The 26145-nt window shown below is 59.8% G+C and overlaps 1 protein-coding gene and 1 long non-coding RNA gene across 8 annotated transcripts in view; one reads left to right on the forward strand and one right to left on the reverse strand.

The window, feature by feature from the left end:
• The window catches only part of Cdh23 (cadherin related 23), a 377491-nt gene that overhangs the window by 111770 nt on the left and 239576 nt on the right, over nt 1-26145 (reverse strand). For all 7 annotated transcript variants that reach the window (XR_013435513.1, XR_013435512.1, XR_013435514.1 and 4 more), the window contains 4 exons: nt 6590-6654; nt 4760-4997; nt 2943-3048; nt 1062-1189 (listed from right to left, as the gene is read on the reverse strand). Coding sequence is in view for 4 of the 7 variants with exons in the window: in XM_078040863.1 (XP_077896989.1) it covers nt 1062-1189; nt 2943-3048; nt 4760-4997; nt 6590-6654 (537 nt within the window). In the remaining 3 variants the exon portion in view is untranslated. The remainder of the gene's footprint in view (nt 1-1061; nt 1190-2942; nt 3049-4759; nt 4998-6589; nt 6655-26145) is intronic.
• Nucleotides 23324-25772, forward strand: LOC144375501 (uncharacterized). The gene is made up of 3 exons (XR_013435501.1): nt 23324-24313; nt 24659-24742; nt 25143-25772. It is a non-coding gene; the product is annotated as an uncharacterized LOC144375501 (long non-coding RNA).

The raw sequence follows: 26145 nt of genomic DNA on the forward strand, positions 1-26145 counted from the left end.
GCCTCCACCCAGGCCTCTTGCCTCATAGACAGGACCACAGTCCTCCTGAGGGTGGCGGGTGGGTCAGGGCCACGAGTGTGGCCAGGTGAGGGGAGGCGTGGGGGCTGTGGCCAGGCTGTGGTGTGGTGGACACCAGCCGTGGTCAGCACTGCCAGGGGACCGACCGTTCTGGGTCCACGTTAAGGCGGGAGGTGGTGGGCTCAAGACAGGCCGTTCTGGGCTCCTGTGGACCCCTCTCCCCCCTCCACTCCTTGAAGCCAGTTGGTCACACACAAGGACTCTAGACCAGGCCTGTTCTGCCCTCGCTCTGCTGCCCTGGCTCTCCCCCTCGCTGCTCCCTCAGCCTCCCTCACCCCTGCCCAGGACCCCGTCTCCTCCAGGGCTGGCCCTGCCTTGCCCCTGAACTCCTGGCAAACCGCAGCTCATGGCAACCTGATCCAATCCCGGGGGCCACAAGGCTCTCACTGCCCTGGATGCAGGTGGGGGGGCTGGGGGGGTCTTGAGACCCAGCGTGCGGGGTCTCAGCGGGGACAGGCCAAGCTCTGTATTCCCCGGGTCGCTGGGGGGCGGCCTGGGACAAATGAGCCGCGGTGAAGACGGATTCAGTGGCTGATACTGTGAGACAGGGACGGCACCAGGGCGTGTTGACATTCATGTCAGACAAGCTGTGCTGTGCTTTCAGGTCCCTTCAGATCTTCAGAGGAGTGGAGAGGGGAAGAGAGGGACGCAGAAGAGAGGTGACCACCCGGCGGTCACTCCCTGGAACTTCACAGATTGTGGCTCCACCTCATTTCCTCTTGCCTGGCCCCAGCTCCACCCACCCCCAGAGGCTGTCCTGAGGCCCCCCAAGGAGCCAGAGCAGGGCAATCTGGCCCTTCCTGAACCCCAGGCCCCGGGGCTCCCTGGCAGGCAGCTTAGTTGCAGGCAGCGGTTTGCTGGGGACAGAATTTGGGACAGCCGAGCTGTGGGAATAGGCAAGGACGTGGTCCACACCTCTGGGCAGGGTCCCCAGCCCTGCCACCCTGTACCCTGGAGGAGCAAGGCCAGAGCCGAGTACTCACAAACACCTCGATGGTGACGGGGACTGTGCTGTTGAGAGGGGGGCTGCCGGCGTCCTTGGCCATGACTGTCAGGTAGATCAGCCCATTGGGTATCTGCTCGTAATCCAGGGGGCGGCTCACGCTGATCACTGAAACGGCAGGAGCGGCCCCCTGTAGGCAGGCTTTGGATGCCCAGCCAGCCAGGGCTCCCCTTAGGCCGAGAAGGGACAACCGGTGTAACCCTGGCCAGCTCTGCTGGGTTTCCTCTCTGGCCTCTGAGCATCTGGAGCCTCCTGGTCATCACTTCTATCTACTGACTTCCTGACGTGCAGCAGGCAGCGTGCTGAACTCACTAGGTGATAAGTGTGATGAAAAGCCCCACTTTACAGATGAAGAAACCAAACAGAGAGGTTCAGTGACTTGCCCAGGGTCACACAGCCAGCAACAACACAGAGCCAGGATATGATCCTAGGTTTGGCCAAATCCAGAGTCCAGCAGGCTCCACTGTCTACCTGTCTGTCTCCCTCATTCCCCTGACACTTTTCTTCTTGAATTTTCCCTATTGGTCACACTCTCTAGCCTCGTCCCAGTGGCCAGTCCTCCCCCCCCACACACCCCATAAGCACAGAATTCACCATTGATTGCCCAATACTGGGGCGCCAGGAAGGGCTTGGCAGTGGGGTGCAGATGGCAGTGTTGTCCTTGGTCTCCCCTGGCTTGTCTCACTTGCGGGGGGAGACCACGAGGAGAGACTTGCAGGGGGCCAAAGAGAGGCCTCAGTTCTCAAGTGTCCCCCCACGGCAGAGCCTGAACCTGCGGTCACTCTCTCGTGCTGAGTCACCGATTCTCAACTTGGCAGGGAAGTGGGCCAGGTCACCTGCAGAGCCCTGACCACAGTGTCCAATGGCACTTTCTGTGGGGACATGGGACACAGAGTGCTGGCTCACTGGTCAGGTCTGAGGGCGCCTCTGGCGGGAGGGTGGGTGCAGGCCTGCTACTTTCCTGATTGTCAACAGGGACTTCAGATGTCAGGGAGAGCCCTGGGCTGGGCATTTCCTGTGACCGCACGTCCCTGTCACCACAGAGAGGCATGAGCGGGGACCCGGGGCGTCCAAGGCACGGGTCATTCTGCCAGGGAAGGCCTGCCCCAGCCCCAGCACTCGGGAGTCTTCCTGCAGAGGAGGCTTCTCGTGGGCCTCAGAGCCGGCCAGAGGGAGCAGGGGGCAGAGGCAGGGAGAGGGCTCTCCCGTGGGCAGGAGGAACACGCAGGCGGCCAGCGCGAGGGCAGAGGGTGTCCAGGGGTTCAGAGAGGCTGAATTCTGGTCAGGGTGGGGGCATCTGCTGAGCTACCAGGCTGGAGAGGCAACCAAGAGCCAGACCACACAGGGACCCGAGTGCCAAGCTGGTGACCTCAGGCAAGTGGCACCCGCCTCTCGGCCTCGGCGGCCTCATCTACAAAGCAAGGTGGCCTTGCTCGCTCTCGGGATCTTGGGTCTTGAAGTTGCTGCTGCTGCTCCTGCTACCAGGGCTCTAGGGACAAGGACACACTGTGGTCCAGGCAGGGCGGGTCCAGGTAAAGAAGGGCCACAGACAGCAAGGGAAGGCTGTGAGGTGGCCCAGGACGGCCCAAGGGATGGGAGGCTAGGTCACAAGGCTCCTCCTGTGGGTCTCCCAGGCAGACTGGGTACAAAATAGGGACCCCCATGGATTCCGGGAACGTTGGCCTTCCAAACTGCACTCTCCAGCCCAGGAACCAGAGAGGGCTCTGGCTGATGTGGGGCGGACCCTCTGGAAGGGTGACCGCTGGCCACATGCAGCTCCCCAGTGGGCAGGGGTCAGGGAGCCCGAGGCGCCCTTCCCGGGGAGAGGAGAGCCCGCACGCCCCCCAGGCCGGGCGCCTACCTCCGTAGCCCTCGTACACGCTGATGTCAAAGTAGCTGCGGAAGGCGGAGGCGTTGACGATGCTGTAGGTGACCTGGTTGTTGGGGGGCGAGTCTTCATCTGTGGCCTGGAAGGAAGCGGGTGCACGGGGCGTCGTGAGCCCCGGGGCTGGACAGAGGGGACGGCCGGCCCCTCCCAGGGCTCCCTCTTCCTGTGGGTCATGTCCTGGCCCAGGATCCCAGGGGTCTGTGGCCCTCAGCTGGACCCAGAGCCCAGAGGCCGCCTGGGAAACCGAGGGGGCAGCTGCGGCCTGGGAGGAGGGCGGGAGGCCAGGGTTGGGGGGGGCCTGCCAGGATGGGTGCTACACACCCCCCCACCCCCCCACCCCCGCCTCACCCCATGCCTTCTCTGAGCTCCAGGCCCTAAGGGCTCCTGGGGAGGGGGCTGGGCGTGGTTTGTCCCCGGGGCTTTGGGAGCTGGTGGCCTGGTTCCCCCTGCAGTAGCACCAAGAGGAGGTGAAACTTGAAGGGAGGGGCCCAGCGGGAGGCGTTAGGTCACTGGGGCCATCAGGATGCATTATTGTAACTATGGAGGACCCTGGTGAGGGCCCCGGAGCAGGGAGCGAGTTTCTATAAAAAAGCGAGTCTGGCTCTGAGTCTCTTGTCTCCTGTCTGAACATAGGATTGCTCGCCTTGCCATGCTCCCACCACGGTGCTCTCCGTCATGTTGGGATGCATCCAGGGGGGCTTCACCAGAGGCTGACACAATGAGGCTGCCCGATCCCGGACTTGCAGCCCTTAAAACTGGGAGCTCAACAAACCTCTTTTCTTTATAAAGTATTCAGCTTTGGGCATTTTGTTATGGTAATATAAATGGACGAGGAGTAGGTCCCTGGTGCTGTGTGTCCCATCACTACCCTCATGCCCACTGTCATTTCTTATTTAATTGCTGCCTGCCCTGCTTAAACCACCAGCTTCCCGTAAGCAGGACCCTGTGTTTCTCAATTGCTGCTGTGTACCCGAGTGTGGCACAGTGTAGAAACGAGACGGATATCTAACAGACGTATGCTCCGAGGAAGTAAATGGGGAGGAAGGCCCTGCGGATCCCGCCCCCTTTGACCGTCTTCTGGGGTGTCGCAATTTATCAGCTTCTTTCCTGATTGTCCTCGACCCCAGAGCCTCCCACACTCTGAGCAGGAGGGGGTCTGACGGGGAGCTCCGGCACGCTGGGGGGCTCCTGCTCTGCATGCCCCAGGCCTGCCCTCCCTTGCCTTCACCCTAGGAGGCTTTGGGACAGGTTCCCATGGAGGACCAGGGTCCTGTCACTTGGGGCAGGTGGTGTGGGGAAGCAGCATGGACATTCAGAAGCCCCTGGTTGAGGTCACTGAAGCATGGCAGGGCCCCCCTGGGGGACACTTGCAGCGTATCCCTCCTCTGGTCTGGCCCTGCTTCTCCGTGAGTGGCCCTGTCTCCTGGCCTCTCCCTTCCTGCTTCCCCTTTGGTGAACTGGGCCGCACCCCGTGGTGCCTGTGGCTCTGCCCGCTGCAGCGGACCCTGAAAGGCTCCGAAGGAGGTCCTTCCACAGGACCCGCTGCCCACTCCCCTGGCCACATCTTTGCCAGGGACATGGGGCATCCTTTTGCTAAATGGTGGCCAGAAAGTCAAGCTGTGACAGACACTATCAGTGAGGCCCCCCTTGGTCACCAGGGACAGGAGGTGATGCTCAGAGAAGCCCCGACACAGTCCGAGAACCGGACCCTGGACCTTGGTGCCCGGAGGTCGGCGTGGCTCGCGGTGGCTTCCACAGGGAGGTGGCCGAGGAGCGCCCAGGGCACTTACCCGGAGCCGCACCAGCTGCGTGACCGAGGGCTCGTTCTCCCTCAGGGCCCCGACGTAGGCGTCCTTCTGGAAGGTGGGCACGTTGTCGTTGACGTCCAGTACGTTGATCCTGACGCGGCCTGTGGTCTCCTCGCCGCCCCCGTCCCGGGCGATGACGGTCAAGGTGAAGCGCTGGATGAGCTCATAGTCCAGCCGGGCGATCAGCATGACGAGTCCCGTGTCCTTGTCCAGGGAGAACCTGGCGGGGGAGGAGGGAGCGCCAAGGCGCCTGGATGAGAGCAGCCTGGCGGGCAGCCACCCGCGTTTGCCATGTCCCGCCCGTGCTGATGGACAGGGTGACAGGAAGGCGTCTGGGCCGCCTCGAGGGGGGGGCAGGGTCCTGGGAAGGGCAGCGTGGTCAACAGTGAGGTTGGGGGGACTCGGGGGACTCCATTGGGGACATGCGGGCAGGAGCCTCAGCAGCAGGAGTCACCAGATGCTGGAGAGCCACAGAGGCGGGTCTGTCACCCCGGGGAGTTTTGCACCAAAATGCTCAAAAATGGCAGAAGTGTCCCACACGGGAAGAGAGGGTTGTCACCTCTTGGGAGCTGCCTCTGTGGCCTGCTTGAGGCACTGGGGGAGGGGCTGGCATTTGTCCCCTGGGGGAAGCAAGACCCAGGGCACAATCCCTCCCACTGCCTCCTCTAAGGTCCCCTGGAGGCTCAGGTGAGCTGTCCTGATCCACAGCTGCGTGCCACCAGGCCCGGAAGGTCCTGGCTCAGGGACAGAGGAAGCACCGGGCCCAGAAGATGGGAACTGGCGGAATCCAGGATGGGGGGGGAGGAAGCCGCGTGGACACCCTGTGGGCGGGGCTTGTGCCCGCGACCATGGCTGCTGCTCCTCCACACCAGGCCTCCCCACAGTGTGGCCCAGGACGCTGCCCAGGGTCCCCCCTCTGTCTGATCACTCAGTGGGGCGTCCACCTGAGCTGACCGCCTTTGTTCCCCCCTTCTTCTCTCAAGTGCAGCAGATCCCTCGTTTTTAGACGCAGACCTGCCCATGAATTCACCGTGGCCTTTGACGAGGTCAACAAGGAGGGGCTTCCCCTGGCTCAGAGCAACTGTGGGTGAGGGGAAGAGGTGGCCAGGGACCAGGCCAGTACCGTGTCCCCATGATGGGCAAAGCTGGCCCCGGTCAGGCAGTGAGGCTAGGAACCCCCCCCAGATGGACGCTGTGTGTCCTGTCGTGTGCAGAGGCCTGGCCTGGTGCCTGTCTGCTGTGTGACTTTGGGAAGGTGAGAACCTCTCTGAGCTGCATTTGTGAAGTGGAAGTAATAATAGTGGCCAAGCACCAAGTGCCTCCAACATTTAGCTGTGAGATGACACAGGTGATGCACAGACACAGTGCCTGCAGTTGGAACTCCTAGGGCCGTGGCTGCTAGCGGTGGCCACGGGGTGCGATCATTCGTGCTTCAAAGCCCTCACACACAGTCTCCTCCATTCCCAAAACTGACCTTTTTTTTTGAGTCAGGGTCTCACTACATAGCAGAGGCTGGCCTCAAACTTTCGATCCTCCTGCCTCAGCCTCCCAAGTCACTGGGATTACAGATGTGTGCCACCACACCCTGCTAAAGGCTATCATTTGAGAAACTATGTCCCAGATAGTCTAGGAAACTTGACTAACGGTACTGTGCTGTGCACTCAGGGATGAAGCAGCAACAATGTCCCTGGGTTCTGGCTCCCAGTCCAGTGCTCCAGCTGCAGGGCCCAGCATAACCCTTGGGCACTGGGACATCTGCTGGACCCCGTGAGTGGTGGGGGCCACTGCAGAGGAAGTGGGGGCGGGTCTCACCTGTCAGGGTCATCACTGAAGAAGTAGCTGACCTCCCCAAAGGTGCCCACGTCATTGTCGGTTGCCTGCAGGGGGACAGGAAGTGGTGAATTCCAGGCCCACCTGGGCCTCCTGGCCACGCCAGGAAAGGGCCTGGGGACCCCCTTTCTCCCACCCCCCTCCTGGCCCGCAGACTTCCAGAGCCGTGCTGTTTGCTCAGGGGTCACCAGCCACCAACGGCTGCTGAACTGTGTCCTGGAGAGCACAGTTCCAGGGGCCGGTCCCCCCAAATCTGTGTGAGTCCCCCTCTCGCGCCAGGCTGGGCAGGCGGATCCCCTGCAGGTGCTCCGGGCGTGGGAGACCCTAGACCTGCCCCAGGCACAACCTGTAGGTTGGCCAACTGACCCAAACCAAGGTGGGCGTGGTTCAGCGCCTGGTGGGTCCCGGCGTGTGTGCTGCCCACGGGGCCCAGGAGGGTTCCTGTCCTGCCCTTGACCCAGGAACGACCCACCACTCAGGGGGGATTGTCGCCCGCTGGAAGCCTACTCTCCCCACGCAGGCCCCACCCACCTCCGCCATCCTCTCTGGCTCCTCCCCCATGGAACACAGGGACTCAGTTCCAGCTGCCACCCCACCCGGCCACAGGGATGGCCTGGGGGTGGCCCTTGACCACTGTGGGTCCGGCAGAATCCTCCATCGGGATCCTTCTCATTGTTGCTGGGGACGAACACTTTTCTCCGGAGTGAAGCTGGGTGCCGTGATGTTTTGGGAGGGTGAAGCGGCACCCATGGGAGAGCCAGCGACGGACGGGAAGCCTAAATCCTGGCGGTTTTAGCGTCCAGAGTCTGCTGTCCCTTTCCGCCCGCAGCTTGGCCTGTGAGTCCATCAAGACCTCTACTTATCCCACCCCTCAGCATATACCCAAAGGACTTAAAATCAGCATCCTACAGGGACCCATCCACATCAATGTTCACAGCAGCTCAATTCACAATAGCCAAACTGTGGAGCCAACCCGGGTGCCCTTCAACAGACGAATGGATAAAGAAAATGTGGTACATATACACAATGGAATATTACTCAGCCATAAAGAAGAATGAAATCATGGCATTTGCTGGTAAATGGATGGAGCTGGAGACTATCATGCTAAATGAAATAAGCCAATCCCAAAACCAAAGGCCAAATGTTGTCTCTGAATGCAGATGCTAGTTCACAATGGGGAGAGAGGATAGATGTTCAGTGGGAATGGTGGGAAGGGAGGGGGTGGGAATGGGAAAGACAGTAGACTGAATCAGATAGAGCTCTCCTGTGTTCACATACGATACACCACCAGTGAGATGCCACATCATGTACAGCCACGAGGATGGGAAGTTAGACTCCACGTATGTATGATATGCCAGAATCACTCTCTGTCATGTATAACTAAAAAGAACAAATAAAAAAATTAAACAAAAAGACTTCTTTACCCAGACCAGACCAAGTGGAGTCTCAGTGACCTGCAGTCTAAGGGACCAGAGGGAGCGAGCCCAGCCTTACACTGACGACAGTGGCTGTGACGGTCACATCAGCAGCCTGTTCCACTCTGTGACCTTTTATGTTTTCAAAGAACATCCTGTTTACCGGGACCAACACCTGTGTGCCGAGACTGACATTCCACCCATCTCCCAGGCCGCAGACAGGGGAGGCCTGCAGTAACCCGTCACCCCTCTAGGTGGCGAGCCGGTCGGGAGCAGAGCGAGCCTCCCCTCTCTGCCTGGGCTCCTCCTTCAGGCCACCAGGGAGACCCCCTCTCCCCTTTCCTCAGAAGACAGGGGTTCTACTGGTGATGCCGGGTGGCCTTTGTGGCTGGACCATGGCGTCTGACCTATCCCCGCGTGGCTGGAATCCACAGGGCGGGCTGCGGGGCGCCATCCACTGGCTCCTTCATGGGATCACACCCTCCGAGTGGGCACAGTTCTACAGGTGACCCCTGCTCCCTTCCCAGGCCGCTGCCCTGGAGCCTGATACAGTGCCACCTGCCACCAGAGGCCAGGAGGGAAAGGCCTGGCGTGACCTGGGGGCCTCGGACGTCGGTTCTGCACCGACCATTTCTCCGTGAGATCTCGCGTGGATAGGGGTTTTGTGGCTAAAAATATACTTTAATACCTTTCTACTAAATATTTTCTGAGGCCCTTTTAAAAAGCCTCTCGATTCCAGGAAATCTATTAAATTCTATGTTCTCTGTAATAAACCTGAATTTTTATGAAAAAGCTCATTTGTGTTTCATATATTCAGTTCAGGAAGGCAGATCCCTGAATAATGTATTTATATTCCAAATGAACCAAATGGGGAGGAAGTGTTGACACGGGTTCAGATCCGGGGACGTGGAGAACCCCGCTCTTCACACAGGGGCCCTCTCGGGGCCTCTGGCTGCCTGCGTCCACAGAGCTGCCTCTTGAACCCCGGTTCCACGCATTGTCCCCACGGATTTTGCTCCTGTAGACTGTGTGCAGACAGACCTTTGTCCCCGCGCCGCCCGGTCAGGCTCAGAGTTCACCGCAGGACCCTCATTGAACACACGAGAAGGCGGACCACAGGCAGCGAGGCCACCCCAAGGTGTCTTGCTTCCTGTTGAGTCAGCTTGGGACTGTCCCCACATGCTGGCTCCCCGAGGGGCCTCTCGCTGCCCCGGGTCACTCGGCAATGACAGCTATGCCACCGTTTATGGAACACCTCATTTTTCTCCTTCTCACGGGTAGCGGTTATGAGCTCCAATTTACAGATGGCAAAACTGAGGCACAGGGAGGGTAAAGGGCTCACCTGGGCTCTATGAGTTGCTGCCTCCCAACCGAGAGGTCGTGTCCTCAGCAGGCGGAGAGCTGGTTATTCCAGGGGAGAGGAGACCCAAGCTCCCATGAAACCCACCTCCCTTCTCCCCTCCAGGGACCTGCCCAGCTCCCAGTCTCCCTGACAAATCAGGCTCGCCCGTGACTCATGGGGCAGCTGCTCCTGGTCTGCAAACAGGAGACGTCACCTAAGTCTGACAGCGTGAGGGCCCAGCAACAGGCCAGGAAGTGAGCGACCACCAAGTCACTAAGCTAACTGCGGGCCCAGAGAGCAAAGAGCCCCTGGCCGGCTGCTCCCCAGGTGGTCCCCGCCTTCTGTCGACTGACTGGGAGGAGCTTTCCGAGGTGCAGGGCAACACACGCAGGTATTAGACACCGAAGTAACCAGCAGAGTAAAAACGACACCCCCAGGTGTCTGCTTCCTGTTGAGTCAGCTTGGGACTGTCCCCACATGTCCCCACAGGCTGCCTCCCGTGAGACCCAAAGCCTTGTTCCTGCACGACTGTGTTTCTGTCCTCTTTTTGGGAGACGTGAGGAGCTCTATGGGACAACGATGTATCTCTGGTGACCCAGTGGGACCCCTTTGAGGGGTCCCCACAGGTGAGCCCTGGCTGTGGAGGCTGTCCCGGGCCTGCCCGGCGTCTGCCAGAGCGACGGGTTTGGAGTCCTCAGAACCCACTGCTTGGATCTGGTGTGAGGTCCTCTCACAGGGACAGTGGCTCGGGGTTTGGTCTCTTTTAATTTCATTTTGGTGGAGGCAAGGCCTGGCTCCTACGCACCCCTGAGGGGCACTTGAGCCACAGGTGATCCCCGCGTCCCTCACGGTGTTGTCCTCCCTGAGCCCCAGTCAGGAGTCTGAGCCCCCTTGTGTGAGGGGGACAGCGGGTGACCTTTATTCCCTCTGCAGTCATGGCAACTGGCATCATTAGCAGCAGCACCCACCCCTCCTCGGGCATCTCTGCAGTCTCTGATGCTCGGCCAACCCAGGGCCACACTGCTGCCCCTCTGCCAGGGCCACTGCCACTGAGCTCGGAGGTCCTGGTCCTTCCTCTCCCTGGAGCCCTTGGACTTTGACTGTCCTTGTCTTCACCCTGAGATCTACAACGCAGCCTCTGGGAATCTGTGACCGCCTGGAGCAGGCGGACAGCTTGATTTTGTCTCTAGGGCCAAGGTGACCGTCCCTGACCGTTAGGTCTCGTTCTCTGTTCCTTTTTGAACAGAGTTCCTAGTCCTGTTAAGTGGGCTTTTGACCTATCGGGGGGTTGTGCACCCTGAGCTCTGCGTCCTCCTCCAGATCCCGATGACTGGGTACCAAAGGTACAGACATGGGCGACCTCCAGGCGTTCCAAAGGCTCCCCCTCCAGGATGCCCACCCATTAGCCGGACGACATTCAAGTTGACTGGGCTGAGAAGAGAAAGGTTGATGTTTTTACGTCATGTTGCCTGACCCCTGTGCAAACTAGGGGACCAAGGACGAGGACTAGTTAATAGATCACTTAACTACAACACTCGGTTGATCTTTTCTGCGAGAGAGAAGAGAAACGGGGACATCACTGTCCAGGCTCAGGCGTCCATGGCTTTGCACCAACAGGAAGAGCAGAAAAACCCACCACACGTGTGTCATTAAAGGTATTGAGCCAACAGCACGGAGACTGCAGTTGCAGGGGGTCATTGCCTCTAAAGCTTTCTGTAGGTACCAGGGATTGAACCTAAGGGCGCTTAACCACTGAACCACACCGCCAGCCTTTCTTCTTCTTCTTCTTCTCCTCCCCCTCCTCCTCCTTCCCCCCCTCCTCCTTCTCCTCCTCCTTCTTCTTCTTTTTATTATTATTATTATTATTATTATTATTATTGAGACCAGGGTCTTGCTAAGTTGCTGAGGTTGGCCTTGAACTTTCAGTCCTCCTGCCTCAGCCTCCTGAGCCTCTGGGCTCACAGGTGTGTGTGCTTGGCTAAGATTTGACCATTTTTCAGAAAATCCTGATGGATTTCTGAGATGAATTTCTTAAAGGGAGCCTAGCCTCACTTTTATCTGAACGTGGAGAGATGTGCTGCTCCCCTGACGAAAAGGAACGTGTCCCTAAGAAAGCAGAAGTGATGGATGGAACGGCAGCCAGCGCCGGGCAAGGGGTGCTCGCCAGCCCGGGGCAGCCAGGCTCCTCGGCAGCGGCATCCTGAGACGGAACAGATTTGACTGGGATGGCCCACCTAGTGACATGTGTGGCAGATGGGATGAAAAGATGTCTAATGACGCCAGTAAATGATGACAAGGTTAAGAGATAACTCAGGAAAAAGGAGCAGCCGCTGTCTCTGGGAATAGATGGTCGGATTCGCATAAGTGCGGGAAGGGGCGGGCGGGGGGCTTCATGGCCGTGTTTTGTGGCCCAGGCAGACCCCAATAGTCAGAGGAAACTGCAAAAGCTGGAGGCGGACCTCGGGCTTCCTGGGCGACCTTGGCAGGGCCTTTCAGGTGGGCAGCAGTCAGCGGTGGAGACAGGGCATGGGGCAAGGGGGGGCAGCAGATCAGAGAAAAAGATGCCGTTCGGCTCCCCCAGGCTTGCAGCCCACCAGAGACCTGGCCAGGAGCCCCGAGGGGCAGGGCCACGCAGGGTGCACACTGCCCCATGGGAGGACGGCGACAGGGTTGCCCTGACCACCCCAGAGGACCCCTCAGGAAACGCCCCCTCCCCGCCCAAGCTCCTGTCTGGAAATGACCTGGAACAGCGAGGCCTGGGGCCCTCCGACTCCTCTGCTGCCACCAGACACCTGGATAGCTCAGGAGGAGCCCTGGTAAGCTCCCGGTGGCCGGCCCTGCACAGCCACCAGGGAACCCGCGGGGGACCTCAGGCTTCCCTTCAAAAGAGCCGCAACCAGCACCGCGGGACGGAGCAGGTGTCCGTCAGCTCTGCTGGCACGTGTCACAGGCCCGGAGGCTTTGTCTGAACACGGATCCAGTCCTAGGGCACAAAGCCCGCCAGCGGGACCCTTCTTTCTAGGGGACTGCCACTGTGGCGGGGCACAGTGGCCTCTCTTCCACCTCGGCCTTCCCTCTCCCCAGTGTGGTCCTGGGTGGGCCAGGGTGACTCTTTCTCTGGCCACTGTGTCAACTTTTGCCAGCTGTTGCTTTTCTCAGCTGCCCGTCAGGAATGTCCTTCAACTCACACCAGGACGGTCCAGGGTGTTTTGCAAGCTGACCCTTAACCCCAACTTCCAACTGAGAGAAAGCATTTGAATGACAACTAGAACAAGGACCCCAGCCCCTGGGCTTGGCTTCCAGGTGCTCCCCGGCTTCTTTAAGGCCCGATGGTAGGCGCTTTCCGAGTCACAGGGGCGACACACGATTGTGTCAGACACCACACTCCCCGACGGAGGCCTCTGCTGTTCAACAGAGTAAAGATGACACCCAAGGAGGGGACCTGAGGTGACAGTGGTGCCTGAAGACACCTGGTGAAGGACAGCCAGGCCCCCTGAGGCTCCACCTGTGTGTGAGGACGTCACCAGGCCAGGTCTCACCCACCCTAGGAACACAGTGGAACTTGGCCCTCTCACTTCCTGTCCATCAGCCTGGGAGGGTGTCCCCACCTCTGCCTCCTCAGAACAAAAGCCCTGTCCCTGTATCACTCTGCGGTCATCTAAGCCTTGTCTCTGGGAAACACGGGGACCTGCAAGGGCGGGGGACGGAGGACCTGAAGGTGAGGAGCCCTGGTTACTGTGGGGCATCCTGGCCTCCGCCTCTTCCCCAGTCAAAGGCCAGGTGACGGGGAGTGTGAGGGTAGGAGCGTGGCCAGGCTCCCTGCTGGCACAGACCATGTCCAGCCCCGGAGAGACGTCCCCAACTGAAGAATGAATGAGCAAAACCTAGTTAGAAGGTGGAGGGAGCAGAGAAAAAAGGGACAGGCAGAGAGATTCCAAAGGAAGGGGAGGAGGGGAACATGGAGGGGGAGGGGACGGGGAATGCAGACCTGACCCGGGAGATCCCACATGGACCCTGGGGACAGCCCTTCTAATCTGGTGCAGGGCAGACTTGCACTTGGACTATCAGGGCGGGAGGACCCTTTATCCAGTCTCTGGGACCTGGGGCAGCTGAGGCCCAGGCGATTGATTAGGTGGTAAGCCCCTGGGGGACAAGATGGGACTGTCATAGAGCACAGCACCCCCAAGCCCTGTCCTCTCCCCCAGGTGGGAATGTCTCCCATCATGAGCTCCGTCCCCGGGGGCCTCTCGCTGCCCACTCAGATGCTGACCAGGGAAGATTTGCAGGTCCTTTGGTGCCACCACCTAATGGCTGCATGAAATATGTATATCCAGTAAAGAGGTGGCCGAGCTCTCCCTTCCAAGTGCAGGAAGCAGGATAAAAAGGCGAGAAACTGCCTCTGTGCCTGGCCATGAGGTCCCCCACCCCCAGCCCCAGCTCTGCCAGGCCAGTGCAGGGCTTCGGGCTGGCTGGGGAGGAGCCTGCCCTCGGGGACCACCCCTCCTGTACACACAGCTGGGCCCTGTACCCCAGCCTTGACTCTGACCGAAGGGACCACACGGACGGACTCTTACCTGGACCAAGATTCCCCCTTCCCCCCTGACCCTCAGCTGCCCACTCAGAACTCCCTGTGGGCTGGGTGGGCTCTTGCTGACTGACCTGCTCTAAGCCTGTACAGGGCTGGACAGACACCTACCTATGGCTCTGTCATGTACGGCTACCTCTGTACCCAACCCACAGGGCACCTAGGAACGAACAGGTTTGTTTCGCTGTGGCCACAGGTAGGTGCTTCCAACCCCTCCCCCACTGCCTTTTACCAACCAGGGAACGGGGGCCCAGTGATGCTCAGTGAACTGTCCAAGGCTCACCGCTGGCAAGGGGCAGAGCGGACTTTACAATCCCCAGCTTTAAAAGTCATTTGGCTGAGGCAGGAGGATCATGAGTTCAAAGCCAGCCTCAGCCACTTAGTGAGGCACTAAGCAACTCAGGGAGACCCTGTCACTAATAAAATACAAAGTAGGACTAGGGATGTGGTTCAGCGGTTAAGTGCCCCTGGGTTCAGTCCCTGGTACCCCGTCCCCCCAAAAAAAGTCATCTGGGACCTTGTGGGACACAGGCCCCTGAGCACTGCTGTCCAATGGCACCGGGGGGTGGACATAGCTCCACATGGCCACCTGGCCCAGCAGCCCCTGGGTGGCTGTAGCTGGCACTCTGCTACCCACCCACTGTCCTGCCTCATCCAGGCAGGGGTGGCCACTGGCTCTGGGTGTCCCTCTGCTTGCTATGACACTTGGTCAACAGCCTCATTCCCAAGACAAGCTTATGGCCAAGCCCCTGAAAGTCCAGCAGGCACCCAGTGGCAGGTGGACAGCGGCTCACATGGGGAGGAGGGTTCTTCATGCACGAGCACCCACTTCCCCCATGTTCTAGGAAGGAGCCCGTCTGTCTCCCTACAGGGTGACCTCTGAGGCCTCAGTCCCAGCAGGTGTCTACAGGGATGGGCCAGGGCTGGCCCCGCTGACCATGCTGGGTGGCTCTCCTATCACACCCGGCAACTCTAGGAAATGCCAAAGCATCGGTTCCAGGCGAACATTTCAGCCTGCTCCAGGGTCCTCCCTCTGGTCCCTCTGTGTCCCCTCCACCACCGCAGTACGGCTCCCCCAGGCGCGGGGTTGCTCACACAGACACATTTTCTTGGTTGACCAAGGTCTCCTAAGAGGCCCAGGGATAAGCAGTCAAAATGGCTACATGATCCCAGCCTCTGCTCAAAAACCTTCAATGGCTCCCCATTACCTTCTGAATTAAGACTAGACCATACCCCGGGTCCAGGCTGACCCAGCCCGCAGGCCTTTGGTTCCTGTAGCTGCACTTCCCTGGCGCCCCCTAGCTGCCCCCTGCTGCCTAGCCCATCCTTTCATGCCATAGCGGCTTCCCACACCCCGCTGCACCCTCGGGGCCCATCCTAAACGCCCCTCCCTCTGACAGCTCCCTGGCCACCAGCGGTCCTGACCCAGGAGCCCCTCACTAAACCCCTCCTACAGCACACAGCGCCATCTGTGCTCCCGAAATCTGCCTGTGGGCGTCCCGCGTCCTCCCCCCCCACCCCCCCACCCCCCCCACCCCCCCCACCCCCCCCACCCCCCACCCCCCACCCCCACCCCCGTGGTGGAGAAGTCTGCGTCTAACCAGCCTTGCACCCTGTGCTGTGCCCGCAGTGGGCGTGGGCTCTTGCCCAGTTGAGCAAACTCTGTGGTTCCCATTCCCATCCCCCTGTGGGGCTGCTGCCCCCATCAGAAGGCCCACAGTGGGCAGTGGCAGCCCCTGGCAGCTCAGGTTGCCCAGGGGCAATGCTGGGCTCCTCCGCATCTCCTGAGCTTGGAGCTCTTACCAAACAAAGTCCCCGAGGACAAAACTGCAGGCAGAAGGAGGGCCTCACCCAATGTCCCCCAGGTGGAGAGGAGTGGCCTGGAGGGACAGGTGGAAGACGGCTGGCACCCTGAAGACTGGTTGGGAGCGGCTGGACACTCGCTCAGTCACAGTCAGTAAACACTTTGTTGAGTTGTGTTTTTTTTTTAACCAGGGGCATTTAAGCCCTGAGCCACATCCCCGCCCAGGGTCTCGCTGAGTGGCTTAGGGCCCTGCTAAGTTGCTGAGGCTGGCTTTGAACTCACCATCCTCCTGCCTCAGCCTCCTGAGCTTTTTGAGTTTTTCCCATGGGCCAGCTACTCTCCCAGGGACCAAGTGACCACCCTAGGCACGGCAAGTCATCGCTGGAAGGTGACTTGCAATCAGAACAGGGAGACCGACAATCAGGGAGAGAAATAACTGAGTCCTGTCATTTCAGACCATGGGAAGAACTATGGGGACATAAGGCGGAGCCGGGCTGGAAGGGGCCGCGTGGCCAGCTCAGACTGGCGTGCCCAGGAGCAGAGCAAGGCGTGCGGGGTCTTTGGGGCGGTCGCTGGTGGGTACCAGGAGCTGGGCACCCTGGCGAGAACTGCATGGCTGGTAGTGAGGCCTAGGGGACTTGGGGGCCCTGTCTCGCCTTCATCCTCCCTTAGTGGTGGTGCCTGCAGCCCAGGAGGACGGGGGCTGGTCAGTGCCCGCCTGTGGCCAGCACCTGTTCCTGCCACCCGCGTGCGGGGAGAGAGGGCGGCCTGACTTACAAAGCATCCCTCTGGTTCCTGCTTCTCCCCAGCGCGGGCATTACCGGCAAAACTAATTCCCTCATTTGGCCTTCACAATTGCTGCGGAGGGCCTGCCTCTGTGATGGACGCGCTGGCACAGGTGTAATTTCCTTCTGGTCACAAAGAGGAAAAGGAAAAACTAAACACGTACTGGGGGAAATTCCAAAGGTTAAGACAAGGTGAGCGGAGGCGGCAGCGGGCGATGGCCACCTTCCTGGATCTACCAGGCCCAAGTCAGAAGTGCTAATCTTTTCCTCCAGGCCACAGGAGAGGAGAGTAAGAGGGGGACCCCTGCCGTTTTCTTTTGAGCACTTAACTCCATGCCATCAAATCCGCCAAGCATTTCCGGCATTTTGTTCCATTTTGTCTTCCCTATAGCTCTCTGGCACCAACACCCCTACTGTCCTCATCTACAAACAAAGGAGGGAACTAGGGCTCAGAGAGGCCAACCGACTTATCCAGGGACGAACAGCCACAGTGCTGGGACAGGAAACCATCACTGCCAACTCCAAGGCAGGCAACTTTTTCTATTTTAATTGAAATGGGGTCTTGCTATGATGGCTTGGCTGGCCTTGGCTGGCCTTGAACTCCTGGACTCAAGCCATCCTCCCACCTCAGCCTCCTGAGTGCTGGGCTACAGGTGCACACCCTAAGCCTGGCAAGTCGTGTGCTGCCAGCCACCCACCCCAGCTCCTTCCACGGGGGAGAGGGTCCTCCTGCGGTTTGAGAGCTCAGCCATGCGACCCAGGCTGCTCCTCGCCTGCAGGAGGCAGAGGGACCCCCAAGGGAAGTCCCTCTTCCCCAATGGCTCTGCCTCTGCCTCTACCTGGAGAGGGTGGGCTCAGGTGGAGTCTGCTCGCCCAGGAAGCCCCTCAGCGAGACCCACAGAAACTCAAAGAAGGGCGTTTCCCAGACCTCACAGAAGGACCCTGCTCCCTCTTGCTCAGGGCCAGTCCTGGGGAGGTGAAGTGGTCAGCCCAGTCACGGGCTGAAGGACGGGGCAGTACAACTGCCCCAGACACGCTGCCACGGCCCTCTGCCCTCTGATGCCCGTCCCAGCAGCCACGCCCACACAGGGACCACCGTTCCCACAGGGCAGGGCCTCCTGTCTCTTGGTCCTTCCCCAGGAGCGCTCTTGTCCCGCCCGTCTTGGTGACCCAGTCCCCACACCCACCACCACCTCATGGGCCACGGGCCACCACTGTCCCCAGGCACCTCTGCAGCCTGTCCCTGTACCTCACTGGTGCCCCTTATCTTGGTCTTGCAGACATCCATCTACTGAGCCAGGACTTTGGTCCCACAGACTCCCACCGGCTGGTGGCCTTCCCCTCGGTCTCCGCCAAGCACAGCCCTGAGATCCCTGAGCCCTTCCTGTGGGGACGGACGCCCCCCACTCTCAAGGAACTCCCTCCCCACCTGACAGTCCGCCCTGCACCTTCTCTCTTCCTGTGTCCACACACACCCAGGCCTGCACACACACACACACACACACACACACACACGCACACGCACACGCACGCAGCCTCAGTACCTCCCTGCATCCTTACTCCTGCCCACGTGCTCTTCTAGAAACTTTCTCTGGTTCAGGCAGAATCCCTCCCAGAGCCCGCCCCCATTACACGCTCACACACAGTCCCACGTGCACACTCACACCACGCTCGGCCCCCAGCACCCCTCCCCACCCCGCCTCAGCCCTCGTGGTCCCCTCCGCACCCCCTTGCCAGCCACCTGGGTGTCTCTGCCCTGGCAGGGCAGGCTGGCAGCTACATGCTCCGTCCCTGCCACCAGCACCGGCACCCCCCCACCCCATCACGCTCGCGTGCCTGGACGCTCCACGTGGGGGGCTTCTGCTCTGAAGCAAGGCGGGCCCAGCTGCCTCCTCAGCAGCGCTGGGTCCCGGGAACTGAGGCAGCTAGGAGTTCTGCTCCCATGCACAGATCCGGGAGAAGGGCAGCGGGACAATTTGTTCAGGAAACAATAGCATGTTCCACACGCCACGAGGATTGACGGAGCGGAAATTTACATGGGATGCATTTTTAAACAGCTCAGGAGCCCCGGTGCTGTGCTGGTGATGCTTTCCCCATTCATCATCGCGAGCCCCCAAGGAACTCCAGACACCGAGCCTCCAGGACACCTGGAGCCGGGCTGGGCTGGATTCTGCAGGAGGCACTGGGAGCCCCGGGCCCCTTGGTCCTGCATCCCTCCCGGGGCCCCTGATCCTGCATCCCTCCCAGGGCCCCTGATCCTGCATCCCTCCCGAGGCCCCTGATCCTGCATCCCTCCCCGGGGCTGCAGACAGGAATGTTCAGACGGAAGCTGGGGGCGGGAGGGTGGGTTTAGGTGAGCGAGGGTGAAGTGTGGCAGGACACTGCTGCTCTGAGCGCTTTGTGGGTGTTCCTGGGTGGCTGTGTCCCTGGCAGAACAGAACGCCGGTGGCTGCAGGGAGAGGACGTGCCACTGGACTGTGAGATAAGGCGAGTGATCTGAGCAGCCATGGTACCAGGGGGGTGTGCAGTGGGGTACAGAAGTGGCCGGGGAGGGGCATAGACATTCAGGAAAGCTCCTGGCGCCTGCTCTGGGCGTCTGTGGAGCTGTGGAAGTGGGGCTGCTGACGAGGCGGGGTTGAAGGCTCAGAGCACACAGTGGGGTGCAGAAGCCAAGTGAGAGGCAGTTAGGAAAGGGTGGGACCCCACTGGGGACCTGGGAGGAGCAGCCATCCCTGCATCTCCAGCGCCCATGGCAGACATGACTAGTGGATCACAGCACCGAGTGTACCCAAGTCCTCGGGATCCCCGAGTCCCGCCCTCCTGGCGGCTGACGGCAGGTGAAGAGCATCGCGCTCTCTGCTGGCTCTCTGCTCCCGCGGGTGACCAGTGTGCTTCCCCCAGAGGGTGCCGAGCAAGACCAGCCACAACGGGCCTCAGAAAGGATTCCTGGCTAATCACAGAGCTGCAAACATGCCGCTGCAGGTCTGCCCTCAGGGCCCTGCTGCGGACTTGGGTCAGCCCTGGGCCAGGACCTGCCTGCTGCCCCCTGCCTCCCGAGCCATCTGCCAGCTCTGGTCCTGCTCTGGGCCAGCAGCCCAGCCTCTGCCCAGCTCTCCTCCTTGCCAAGTGCCTTGGTCCTGCCCCTCAGTCTCAGGCCCCTCCGAGGCCAAGGTGGGTCCTGCCTCTCCCGTGGCCTGGCACTACGCAGGGAGGGCTCGTCCCCAGATCTGCTGGGGCTGCGCTTCTCACCCAGCCCCCTCCGCTGGCAGAATCCCACCCAGATTTGTCAACGCTCGCTGATGGCTGTGCAGAGAACAGACCCCGGGTGGGGAGCCTGTGCTGAGAGGAGGCCCAGCAGAGCGGGGAGGTGCAGGACAGCTGGGCTCCGGGAGGCTGGAGCCGGAACCCACAGGCCTGGCTGGTGGGTGGCCCGTGGGGAGGAGGCGGGGTCCTGGCAGGTGCAGAGGCCATGCTGTCTGCCCTTCTCCACTTGGACATTCACTTTCCAAGGTCAGGAACCTGCATGACTTGTCCCCAGGGGTCCCCGCTCCTAAGCGGTGACGTGGGAGTGGTGACCATAGGTGGTGGCTTTTTAGCAGAGAAAAGTCAGGAGTCTCCCATCCTAAACAGGAGGAAGAACAGCAGTGGGAGGAAGGAGGAGAGAGCAAGGTAGGAGGCGCCACTGGGATCTCGAATGCCCCAGAGGTGCCTGTATGGGAGGGTGGGCTCCCAACGGGGCAGGGGTCACAGGTCACAGGTGGGGCTGGACGAAACTGGGTCGTGAAGGCTCTGCTCTCATTAGTGGGTCAATCCACTAATGGGGTCATAACTGAATTAACTTTCAAATGGTGGTGCAAACTGTGGAGGGCGGGGCTCAACTGGGGGAACCTGGTCCCTGGGGTGTGACCTGAAGGGTCTCTCTTGTCCCCAGGCCCTTCCTCTCTGATTGCTCGCTGGGAAGGGAGGAGGAAGAAGGAGAGAAAGGAGAAAGAGATCAAGGGAAAAAAATAGAATAAGAAGGAAGAAGTGAGTGACATCCACTCTGACCCTCGGGGTCCTCGTCTGTAGGGTGGGGAGAACAGGGGCAGCCCCCGTGGTGGGGCTGGGTTAAGGGGTGCTGCCTGTGAGGTACTTCTGTCCATGCCCGGCACGGGGGAACTGCTCTCCAAGTAGAACACGCTTTATGGTTCCTTCCTCCAATTCTCAGCATTTCCAAACACGCCTTGGCCTGGGCCTCCCACCTGCCTGGGCTGAGACAGACAGGGCCCTGTCAAGGTCAAGGTGAAGGGGAAGTGGCCTGAGGCCCTGCGGGAGGGTGCTCCAGCCAAGCCAGCCCAGCGCCAGGTGGGAGCCTGTCAGTCCTGCAGCGGGAGGAGGCTGACCGGTGCTGGGGGGTCCCCAGGCTCTTCCTGCAGGTGCTGTGTTGATCTTCAGCTCCTGCCCCCCTTTTTATTTCCCTTTACTTTATTTTAAAACCTGGAAATAAAAATTGATGGGGAACAAATTGCGCTGGCCAGCAGCTCTGTGCTCACAGGAGTCGTCCTGGGGAAGCCCGCACTCTGTCAAGGGCTGTCAGGGGCCGCAGCCTGCAGTGAGCCTGAGGGTCCCCAGGGCCCCTGCTGGGGAACTGCCTGGGGCAGGCGTGGGGTGAGACTATGGCCACTTCCTGGCCGAGCTCCGGCTGTCTGTGGGCCTGCCTGGCACCCTGTGAGGTGCTTGTCCTTAAACACTTCTCCATAATCTTGAACCACCAAGAGGAGTCACATTTTTCTCAGAGGAAAAACCTCAGCCAGATAATGGCTACAAAATGGTAACAGTCATTTGCCCTAGTTAGTCCTTCCTGAGTTCCAGGCATTATTTTAAGAAATGTATATGTATTTGACACATTTAATTTCCACTCCTACTCTATGTGACAGGAAGTAATACTATCCTCCCTTGATGGATGAGGCAATGAGGCTCAGAGAGGTTAAGCAACATTCTTGAAGTTGCACAGTGGTCCTGAGATTCTGCTAGGAGCCAGACATGAAGGTAGTTGATTTGCATAAGGCGTTTCCTTTATTTTGGGTGATTGCTGGTTTTGTTTAACAAACTGCTGAGCACTTGCACATTAGATGCACTTCAGAGTGTGTTTGTTTTTCTCCCCTTAGAGACTGACATTGTCATTTTTCAGATGAGGAACTGAAGCCAGGGAGTTTCAGGAACTTGCTGAGGTCACTAAACTGAAGAGGAGGAGCCAGAATTTGAACTTGGGTCTGATTCAAGGCCAGAGCTCTTGATCCTAGGGCTGGGTTGACTGTCAGGATGCCTGCCCTGTCCTGGCTGGCCATGTGGCTTAGATAGGTCACTCCCGTCCCTGTGCCTCGGTTTCCCTAACTGCATGAGAAACGGGTCTCTCCAGCTCTGCCTCGGGAGGCTGCGGTTCTGGTCCTGCTGGGCCAGATGCTCTGTAGCCAGAGGCTCGCTGGTGGAGGAGACGACTCTGGGATTTTTTGAGCATCAGCCACACACAGGCCAAGTAAGGAAGCCGGGAAGTGCCACAGTCAGCCTTGGCCAGACCCCCCGTGCCCTGGGAGACAGTCCCCACAGGGCGAGAGAAAGGACCAGCATGGCCAGAAGTTGAGGGCCAAGGAGGGTATAGACAGAGTGACAGGAGAGCCTGAGGGCAGGGGGAAGGGGGGACCTGGGGTCAGCAAGCGCTTCCTGAGGAGGGGAGATGGGAGCCTCTGTGAGCAGCAGGGCCAGGAAAGGGTGCGCCAGGCCAGCCACTCGTTCCCGTCTCCATCGGGTGACAGAGCCAGGCTCCAGGGCTGCCCAGGCAGAGGCGGTGGCCAGCCAGGCCCTCAGGAGGCCACGGCGAGGGCCACCTGGACAGGCCCTTCCCTAGGGACCAGGAGGAACTCCCGACCCAGCCACGCTGCCCTGGGTGGGGACAGAGCCCAGCTGGACCCTCTGGCCAGGTAGGGAGCTGCTCAGTGACCTCAGTGTCCCCAGGCAGGGAGCAGCAGAGTGGCCGAGGGGCAGGGCCTCCCACCCGCCCTTCTCCCAGACCACCATGGATGACACGGGGCCCAGTGAGGAGGTGCGCCTGTCCCTGGGCAGAAGGACATCAGGTGAGCGTTAGAGACACCCCTTCCCGTGCCTGCCTGCAGTGGGAGCCGCGTACAGCGCTCAGGGACCCCAGGGGCTGCCTTCCCGGGGGGCCTGGGCCTCTCTGCCTCTCTCCCAGGGGAATGGAATGATGTGGGAGCCCACATCCCGAAGCTGCCTTTGCTCAATGGGGGCTCTGTGGATCCCTACCCAGATCTGGCCCCCGAGCTGCGACAGAGCACAGCCGTGGCCACAGCTCCCAGCGCCACCGAGCCCCGGGTCCGCGGTGGGAGCCCACTTCAGACCCCCTCTGGCTCTGCTGCCAGCCGCTTCCTGAGCTGGCCTCTCGGGCAGGCTGCCTGTCCCCCACCCTCTCCCCAGGCTCTGCTTCTTGGGGAGCCAGACTGAAGGCAGCCCTCAGGCTGGATCGGGGACACCACAGCAGCTTGCTGTCCTAACGTGGCCCACAGCTGCACGTGGGCCCCACGGTCAGTGATCAGCAGAGCTGAGAGCTGCACCCTAGTCTGTCTGTCTGTCTGTCTGTCTCTCTGTCTCACACACAGTTGGGTTTGAGGGAAACTCAATCGAGTGACTTAAAAAAAAAATCACATCTGCTCACCAAACCAAGCAGGCTGTGACACAGAAAGCCATTTTTGCGGGGAAGTGGGAGGAGGGCGGGTGGCCAGGGTGTGTGTGACCGTCACAATCAGGACCGTGGGCCTCTGGGGCCAGTGATCCAGCTGGGACTATGTGGCAGGGGAGGGGAGGAGGAGGGAGCCAGGGAGCTGTGCAGACAGTGTCTAAGGCTCACTAAGTGGGGCCTTGCGGGCCCTGAGGATGGCACAGAAGGGAAAGGACAGTCCAATCAGCCCCCTGGGGGAGCGGCCACACCACTGCAGCCCTCCCAGGTCCCCACTGTCTGGCCCCTCCCTCTGTCTCCCTCCTGTGGGCTCTCAGGGGACAGCCAGCTCCTGGCCTTGTGGGAAGGGAGGGAGAGGCACCTGGGCCCTGCCCACGCTCCAGGGACACGTCCTCAGTCCAAGGTGACTCGGTGCCGGGTGGCACGCCCCAGGCCTGCCGTCACTGGCAGGTACTGATCGGGTCTGCACGTGCTGCTCGCTAACGAACCATATTGATTCCACATTCTGCTGTTGTCCCCTAAATGGCAAGCCACACATCTGATAGATTAAATACCCACACGATGGCCTGCCTGACATCTCCATCACTCCACCCAAGGGTCCCTCATGGATTTTACAGCCCCACATGACAGAAGAAATTAAGGTCAAAGTCCGTCCTAGGAAGAATAAATCGCCCGTGATCTCTAAGGCCAGCGGAAGGCTAGCCCAGCCCTCACTCGCCCAGGCCACAAGGGGACACTTCTGGAAGTGCAGGGCCCAGGCCTGTCCCCCTCACCCCGGCCCCTGCTCATCCCCACTCCCCACGCGGGTCCCCGTTCTCTCCCTCCACAGCCAGAACATCCTCACACGGACGGGAGCAGCCCACCCAGAGAGACTGCTTCATTGCACCGACCTGCTTCCCGCCCTGGCCTCCTATTCCAAACATGACCCCAGGAGGCAGAGGGGCTCTGACGCACTCTCAGCATTTTGCAGATGAGGAAACCGAGGCTGGCAGAGAGAAGGGACAGCCCAGGGCACCCAGCAGGCAAAGACCCCAACCTCCTGACTCAGGTGCCCAGGTCTTGCTACGGTGGGGCTCTTTTGTCCTGGTCTGGCTCCCCCCTGGGTGGCCGGTGGGTGGGGCGCCCTTGCAGGGGTCCCTGCAGGCAGAGGGAGCTCAGCTGGAAGGTCAGCTGGTCAGGGTGACGTTTCTGTCCCTCACATCTGAGATGACACTGTCATCTCATGGCCCCATGGTTTGCCAGGTTCTGAGATAGAGGCTCGGCCTCCATGAGGAGGCTGCATTGTCTGGACAAGGGAAAGGGCCTCGGCATCCTGGAATGGGCTACCCCTGCTCCCTCCCTCCCCCCGGGAGCCCTGGAGCCACCTGGCAACCCCAGCGTCTCTGCTTCTCAGTGATCTCTGTCATCTGGGAAATGAGAGCCGTTTCACCCTCCCCGGCCGTCACAGGGACCCCACGTGATGACCCACGGACAGCAGGTACTTAGCACTTCCAGTTAGTCCTGATCATGTGCTTGGCACTCCTTCTGCCGGGCACTGAGCTAAGCCCTGGACGCGCGCTGGTTCACTGACCTTCCATAACAACCCACAGGGAACCATGGCCACGGTCCTTTTCCAAAAGAGGAAACCGAGGCACACAGACTGAGCACCCGTGCTCCCCACCCCCTCTTCAAATTAATAGAAGCCATGACTCTTTTAGGGGTGCACAGGCTCTCTGTCCAAAACAAACAACAACAACAAAAACCCACGCACTTTTCTTTGCAGCGAGGCACAGTCACATGACCCGGTGGTGGCCAATGAGAGGAAAAGAGACAGAAGGCGTTTCCAGGGGCTCTCTTTAAGAGGGAGGGACGTGGCCTTCATTTCCCCTGTCTTGTAGCTTGAAATGCAGGCGCAGTGGCTGGAGTTCTAGCACCCATTCTGGACCACGAAGACCACACCACGGGATGGCGGGCAGCCTGCAGGAGCCACCCAGACCGCTCCCTCTAAACTGCTTTTATCTGGGAGAAACATGCACCTCCATCCTGCTGAGGCAACTGTTTGGGCGTCTCCATTAGTAGTAGCCGTATTGGTCACTGCAGGTACAGTAACCAACTCAAAGTCACATAACTCAGAAACGACCGAGTCCCCTAGGAGCCTGGGGTCTCTACCACTCTGCCTCCTGCGAGGAGCCCTGGAGAAAGCTGGGTGGGTACCACCATCTCCATCCTGACCGTTCTCACTGTCATGGTCAGGTGGTAAAGCAGAAGAGGACCCCAGGAGATCTCCTAACCTAGGCCGGCACCCATTAGCTGCTCATGAAATCAACTTAGTGGGTCATGGGTAGCAATTTAAGAACGCAAAATCCATTTGGGGGCAGTGGCACAGGCTTGTGATCCCAGCAACTCTGGAGGCTGAGGTAGGAGGATTGTGAGTTTGAGGCTGGCCTCAGCAACAAAGTAAGATCGTACCTCAAAATAAACAAATAATAAAATAAAATAAAAAATATGAGGCTGTATTATTGCATGGAGAAAGGAAGGATTGTTTTTTGCTCTAGTTACGTGTGTATGTGTGTATATCCTGAGGGTCATACAGTTAATACAATTTTTATTATGGGTTGTGTTAAAAAAAATGGTTGGAGGGGCCAGCGTTTTGGCTCAGTGGTAGAGCGCTTGCCTAGCATACGCGAGGCACTGGGTTTGATCTCCAGCACCACATAAAAATAAACAAATAAAATAAAGGCATCCTGTCCATCTACAACTAAAAAAAAAAAATTTAAATAGTTTGAAAAACACCCAACAAGCCAGTGGGTGGGACTCAGAGTCACTCCAGAATCCCCCCGCAGGACTGCCGCTCCCATCCCTCCTGCAGCACAGGCTGCCACAACCCGCAGGCCCAGCTCC

This window comes from Ictidomys tridecemlineatus, chromosome 1 (genome assembly GCF_052094955.1).
Source record: "Ictidomys tridecemlineatus isolate mIctTri1 chromosome 1, mIctTri1.hap1, whole genome shotgun sequence".
Taxonomy (NCBI): domain Eukaryota; kingdom Metazoa; phylum Chordata; class Mammalia; order Rodentia; family Sciuridae; genus Ictidomys; species Ictidomys tridecemlineatus.